This window comes from Arachis hypogaea, chromosome 11 (assembly GCF_003086295.3).
Source record: "Arachis hypogaea cultivar Tifrunner chromosome 11, arahy.Tifrunner.gnm2.J5K5, whole genome shotgun sequence".
NCBI lineage: Eukaryota > Viridiplantae > Streptophyta > Magnoliopsida > Fabales > Fabaceae > Arachis > Arachis hypogaea.
Window position 1 is genome coordinate 33,335,736 of NC_092046.1, and position 7,108 is coordinate 33,342,843.

Genomic DNA, 7,108 nt, shown 5'->3' on the forward strand with positions numbered 1-7,108 from the left:
CCCTTCAAACATTAACACCATACATGTTGCACCCACTTCTTCTTTTATATTTATATACAAAACATCCATAATTGGTGATTCTCTGTTTGTTCTATCCATGTTTTTGGAGACTCGAACACAAGAATTAAGATTGAGATAAACCCATGATTTTTTGTCCCCCACACCCATTTTAATTTCTTATGTGGAAACTCAGAACTTATGCGTTGGATTTGCGATGATGAAGTTGGTTATTATCTTATTACTAAGTTTCACAAAGTTGACAAGTCAGAATCTATCTGTCGGCTGCAAAGAAGGTGCCACCATAAGCTCCTTTCCTTTGAATAAGCACGCTCCAATACGATAAATTATAATATAATATAATGTCTGATTATTTATTATTTGTTATTAGAATTTAATTTTGAATTCGTTTTTCATAATATAAAATGTTTTAAGCGGAAACAATAAAAAAAAGCCAATATAATATATATTGATTCAAAACCTTAAAATAATATATTTGTATCTCTTTAAAATATATATTATTCACTCCGTCCAAATGTAGTTGATTTACAATTCATACTTAAATTGTTAATAACATAATAAAATGTGGTTTCATGAAATCACATCTTTTAAATAATATAATATTAAAAAATTAAAAAATTTTATTTTTTATTATTATTTTTAGTTATCAATTTAATTTTTTTTTAATTTAATAATTTAACAATATATTTTAACTCATATTTTTAAATATTAATAGCTAATTGATAGCCAAAAATAATAAATTCTAATAATCTTTTAGTATTTTTATTAATTTATTTAATTAAAATATTTTCTTATCACAGCCTTTCTTTCATGTTTGAAGTATAGATAAGACATAGATCAAATTTATTTTGTATTAACAAATATTTTAAGAAAAATATTAAGAATTAATATTTTTTATCAATATTAGCCAATATTTTAAATTAATATTTTATTTTTATATTATTAAAATTTAAAATTTAAGATCTTGAATTTAAAATTTAATATTTATGATTTAACTATCTTTAAATTTTATGTATAAAAATATTTTTATTAATTAAGTATTGATTAAAAATAATAAATTTTATTAGTCATATAACATTATTGATATGTTGATTTAGAAAATTATCTGCGATGGTATGGATCACCTAACGTTTGATATTATTAAATCATCTCTAGCAATTCAACCGATACTTGATATAGCGATAATATATAAATGTTTTCCTTTGTTTTATATTGGGAGGAAGTGAGCCAACTGTGATTTTAATTATAGAAAATTTTAGGTGCATGTGATTCACCATAGCAGGGGCAATGCTGTTATGTTGATGATTTGTCTTGAACAAAACAAGGCCTTGTGATCCTCAAAACAATAATATATATATATATATATATATGCAAATAATGCATGTACACATATTTATCTATTAATTAATTTGGCATGCCTCTGATCTGAACTAATCTAATCTAAACTTCCCTCATGCAATATAGCACCACACCTTATTGGTTTGTGTGTCTTTCAAAACAGAGAGAATCTTAATTTCCACAAACAGAGTGTAGTTCTGTTTCTGTTTAATTCCCCAACAAGAGATATACAATGTTAGAGCAGAGTGATTATTAAGAGAGTTCTTTGTAAGTGGAATAAAAGAAACAAAGGTTTCTGTTGCTGAAAGGAGGAGCTTCTTGATTCTTATATTGGCTTTTTCATTCCTTTTTGAGAGAGAGAGTGGGTGAGTAGTGTTAGGATTTGGTTGAATTAGTCCCACATTGCTTAGGATAGCAAATGGAGTGGGTGGCCTAGGCTATAAATATGAGGCTAAGTTCTCCATTTGTTTTTGCACCAGTCAGAAACACTTTAAGCTTGTATCTGATTTTTCTTTTCCTCTGTACTCTTTGATTAGAGAGTGTTGTGAGGTGTAGTTAGATATTTGCTTTGAAAGAGTGTGGGTGTACTGGGGTGCCGGTGAGAGAAAGAAGTCTATGTGTTGTAACAATTTTCACATAGTGATATTCTCTGGTTGTCATTTGACAACGGCCGTGGTTTTTTCTCCGGTAATTGGAGTTTCCACGTTAAATTCTTGTGTTGTGATTGTGTCTATTTTATTTCTCTGTCAAAGGTGTTTTCTCAAGGGGGAATTGTGTCTTATTCCCAACAAGTGGTATCAGAGCTTCGGTTCGGTGGGATTTATTCTAGTATGCTCTGTGGTTGCAGCCTAGTCTGACCTTCCACATCAGAAAAGAATTTTGTCCTGTGGCTTGAGGTTGATCTTTGGTTGCTGTTGTTGTTGCTGGAAGGCAGTGTGACTCTGTGAGAGTGCAGTTTGGAAAAGGTTCTGGCTAAGGAAAGACTTGGTATTTAAGTGTGTCCATTGTGACCCACCTCTCTTTCCTGGGGACCCTTCCTAGTGCACGGTCTACAGTTGAGTTATAATATTCCAGTATACGGTTGCAACAATGTCTGGATATTCAAGTGCTGTGAAGCTTGAAATAGAGAAATTTGATGGAAGAATCAATTTTGGCTTGTGGCAAGTACAAGTCAAGGATGTGTTGATACAATCAGGTTTGCACAAGGCGTTGAAGGAGAAGATCTCTGGTTGCTCTCTCTATGAGAGAAGATGATGTTCTCTAGAAGACAAGAAGTATCCTCATGGTATTACCGCACTGCCATGGATAAGGATAAGTTGTGGCAATCGGGTCCACAATTGCACACGGGCATTGGTTGGCGTTGAGATGCAAGGTGTGTGGCGGAGTTAGGTCGATGGCTGAAGAACTTCCAGGAAAAGCCAATTTGGAAGTTGCACCATGAATTTTCAGCAAGGTTTCGATCTGTACCAAGGCGAAATTCTTGGAGTGGTCTAATTCCAAGTGAGTATACTTTCATGGTGGAGTATGATAGTTCTCTGAACTATGATTGTCGGTATAGACAATGGCAGCAAAGAATTGTCGGTGTTGACAATGGAAGCTGAAGATGTGTGACTATTTCAATCAAGGTGGAGATTGTTAGGATTTGGTTGAATTAGTCCCACATTGCTTAGGATAGCAAATGGAGTGGGTGGCCTAGGCTATAAATATGAGGCTAAGTTCTCCATTTGTTTTTGCACCAGTCAGAAACACTTTAAGCTTGTATCTGATTTTTCTTTTCCTCTGTACTCTTTGATTAGAGAGTGTTGTGAGGTGTAGTTAGATATTTGCTTTGAAAGAGTGTGGGTGTACTGGGGTGCCGGTGAGAGAAAGAAGTCTATGTGTTGTAACAATTTTCACATAGTGATATTCTCTGGTTGTCATTTGACAACGGCCGTGGTTTTTTCTCCGGTAATTGGAGTTTCCACGTTAAATTCTTGTGTTGTGATTGTGTCTATTTTATTTCTCTGTCAAAGGTGTTTTCTCAAGGGGGAATTGTGTCTTATTCCCAACAAGTAGTTACTATTACATTGCTTTGTTGTTTTCTTGCTCAAGGGAGAAAAAGTGTGGAGTTTCCTTCTTGGCTCACTCAATTATTTGATGAGGTTAGAAGCTATGGATTATTCATTCTTTGTTTCTTTCGACTTTAATTTATTGTTGAAATTTAGTGGATTCATATCTATTAAGAGCATAGTTCTAACAAGGCAATTATATTATTATTATTATTATTATTATTATTATTATTATTAAAACTAATGACGTGTTTGGTTTTTTGTTTTTATTTTTAGAATTTTTGTTTCTAAAAGTTTACGAAGGAAAAACTTCTAAAAGCATATTTTTATCTTTTTAACAAAACTACTAAAAGTAGAAAATACACACACCCTTTCTTTTGGTTTGAGTTTGGCTTTGTGTTCTTCATCGTTTTTTTCTTGACTTTCCGTTTTTTTTTAATCTTTTTATTTTGGTAGGGGAGGAAGTTGAATATGAAAAAGATTGACAATGTTTGGAATTTATGTCATGTATGATGTGATAATTTTATAATAATAAGATTGCAAAACAAATCAAATATGGTACCCCAAATAAAGTTTTTTGAGAGTCTTTTTCACATACATGTGGAATATGGTTGGGGATCATGTTTGGTAATTGCTTAGAACCTTTAATTTGCCGCTTAAAAGCATTGCATAAATCACTTTCATTCCTTTAAAGATGTGGAGTAAATAGAGAAAATTGTCTTGAAATAGTTTAACAAAGGAAACATTGATTATGGAGTAAATTACTAAAATTGTCTTTAATTTTTTAATATATTGACAAAAGTATTTCTGTTTTTTGTATTTAGCAAAGTGTTTATGCATTTAATTCATAATTTTGTAAGAATATTTGAATAACTATTTAAAAAATACATATAAAAATTGTATCAAAATTTTATTTCTAGAATTTTTTTATTTTTTTAAAGTATTTTTTGTCATTAACAAAAATAAATTGTAAAAAATAATTTATTTGGCATAAAATTACCAAATTATAAGGATAAAAAAGTCTTATTTTTTTATCATGCTTGTAAAAAATATATCAAAATACAATCTCTAAAATACATTTTGAGAATATATTTAATGTTATAAAATTAAAAAAATAAAAGATACTTTTATTAGCGTTTTCAAAAACTGAGAATAATTTTAGTGGCTTATTCTTAATTATAATATAGTAGCAGAGATACCATAAATGAGAGAAAACAATGTAGACTTTTTTTTTTTTAAAGGTAAGGAAATAAAAAAGAAAAAAAAAAGAAAAAAGTATATGGATTTCTTATGGCCCTAACTCTAATGATATTGCTTCAAGCATGCTTTCTCTAAAACTGGGGTATGTGAAAAGAAGAGGAAAAAAATGTTGCCTTGATTATGCATTTAAAATATTTCAATAATTGTAAGGATAAGTTGAATAATGACATCATATGAGAGGTTATTATTATGGTAGGAAAATTCAACACATAAAGGTGTCGGAAGATATTTTTTCCACCTTTTTTTCCCCTCTCTTTAGTACAATTTCAATTGTGGATTTGTGGTCCAAATTTTTGGAGTGAGAGTCAGCCAAGGGAAACGAACGGACAAATTATGTTAAAAGGAAGTTGATGTCATGATTTTGTATTAAGTGATTTAAGGCCACTACACTATTCTTGTTCCATCATCCTTATTATTTTTTCTACATAAATACCTCTTTCAATTTGATAAGTTACATTATTTATGATTTATCATCTCATATAGGTAACTTTAATTTGCCAATGAAGGTTTGGAGAGGGGTACCATGAAGATGCACATGTGAACACAAATTTCCAACAAATCAAAAAGTAGTTAACTGAAAAATCAAAGCAGTTTCCCGTCGTTGAAGAAGCTTAAAATTGGTAAGAAATAATGGAGAAGGTTGTGAGGTCATGCGACAAGGAATACATGAAGATGGCCATGCTCAAACATGAACAAACTTTCAGAGAACAGGTACTTCTCTTTCTCTTATTTCAATCCGCATTGTAATAAATTATTTCTCCAAAAATTAAACAACTTGATTGAAGAACGAGAATATATAGTAGTAGTCTTGTATCTTAGGCAAAGAATTCTTTCGAATTTGAAGCATGACATTGGAGGAGTATCTGGATATCAATAACACTCCAATATGAATCTTAGAAAGTTGGGGGAAAAAATCTAATATTTTCCTTCATTATTATCTTTGTCTCATCCTCTCTTTCATTCTAAACGCAATTTTACTATTTTAGTTGTTTACATGTTTTATCTTTTTCTCAATTTCAAACATATTAAAATTGTGAACATAAAATATTCTCTAAATAAATGTATTTTTTGGTCTTTGACCATTTTTTAAAAAAAATTTGCAATTTAAAAATTCTTAATCAATCCCTAATCATTTAAGTAAATAGTCTGAGTAATTTTCACTAGTGATCTAAATTTTTCTGACACATCAGCTCATTAAGTTTAGGATTATTTAATTTCGTTATTTAGATGATTAAAGATTGACGGTTAGAAATTTTTAAATTATGAAGAGTATTTTGTCTTTCAAATAAATAATTGGGATGAGAAAAGACATTTACTCTAAAATGCTTTTACAAATTCCAAAGACTTAAAATTTATGTTTATTCTACACAGGTATATGAACTTCACCGTTTATATAGAATTCAAAAGATACTAATGAAGAACATTGAAGTAAGTGAAGGAGGATGGTACTTCCACAACACCATTAGTAATATAACTTCAAATGGCCATATACATCATCAAAAGGGTACAAGTCAAGGAAAGCCACAACTAATGTTTCCATTCAATCTTGATCAACAACAACAACAACAACCACCACCTGTGTTGGAGGAACACATTGCAGAATCAGAAGCTAATAATAATAATAATAATAATAATAATAATAATAATAATAATAATAATAATAATGGGATTTTAGATTTTATCGAAGAGAGTGAGATTGAGTTAACACTAGGGCCCTCAAGTTATTACAACAACAACAACCGCAAGGTAATCAAGAAAGTTATTGTGACACCAATAACTTCGGATTCAGGGCATAGCTTGTCTTCTTCTTCAACTGGGTCAAGTGATGTCAACAACAAGACAAGGTTCCATAATAATAATGGAGTTGTTATTAGGCAAAATTTTGATGCTGTTGATGAAGAGCGTTTGAGACAAGAGAGTTTGAAGAAACAAGCACCTTGGCTTTTTCATCAAGTATTGAATCTCAATCTGAATATGACTCGGGAAAAGAAACATAAATAAAAATCTAATATGTCGCTGTGTGTGATGATGTATATAATGTGAGGTATTTTTAATTTAAATTATTACTTTATGTGATTAATTTTTTTTTTTTCAAAGGGTTTTGATGCGACTACTAACTCTGTAGATGATGTTCTTGTGTGGAATGTTCTCCGGGCAAGTTATAAAAAAGGACCTAAAGTTTGAGGTCAAAATCAAAATCGTCGCCGACCTTTTTTTGTTATTAAAATCATCCTCTGTAAGGCCCACATCGATTGGAGAGAGGAACGAAGCATGCCTTATAAGGGTGTGGATACCTTTCCTTAACATGACGCATTTTGACGAGTGAGTGTGGGGGGCTTCGGCTATCATCCCTATCGTCAAAGGCAAAACCGTGAGGCCTTGTGTGCCAAAGCGAACAATATCGTGCTAGCGGGTGGTTTGGGCTGTTACATCCTCAACGTTAA

General features: G+C 31.0%; 1 protein-coding gene across 3 annotated transcripts; it reads left to right on the plus strand.

Moving 5' to 3' along the window:
* Positions 1 to 1,727: 1,727 nt before the first annotated feature.
* Positions 1,728 to 6,754, plus strand: LOC112720645 (uncharacterized). Of its 3 annotated transcripts, none has more exons than XM_072206697.1 (3): positions 1,728 to 3,497; positions 5,148 to 5,375; positions 6,036 to 6,754. In XM_072206697.1, the coding sequence occupies exons 2-3, from the start codon at positions 5,295 to 5,297 to the stop codon at positions 6,663 to 6,665; spliced, it is 711 nt and encodes a 236-aa protein (XP_072062798.1). In that variant the 5' UTR covers positions 1,728 to 3,497; positions 5,148 to 5,294; the 3' UTR covers positions 6,666 to 6,754. The 3 variants fall into 3 exon arrangements, with proteins under 3 accessions (XP_072062798.1, XP_072062799.1, XP_025627444.1); XM_072206698.1 differs by having other exon boundaries at positions 5,171 to 5,375; XM_025771659.3 differs by lacking the exon at positions 1,728 to 3,497 and having other exon boundaries at positions 4,791 to 5,375.
* Positions 6,755 to 7,108: the final 354 nt, after the last annotated feature.

Bases quoted from the DNA above. Each gene is read 5' to 3' on its own strand.
- LOC112720645 (XM_072206697.1), top strand. From the start codon at position 5,295: ATGGAGAAGGTTGTGAGGTCATGCGACAAGGAATACATGAAGATGGCC. The intron at 5,376-6,035 runs GTACTTCTCTTT...TATTCTACACAG, and splicing joins AACAAACTTTCAGAGAACAG to GTATATGAACTTCACCGTTT.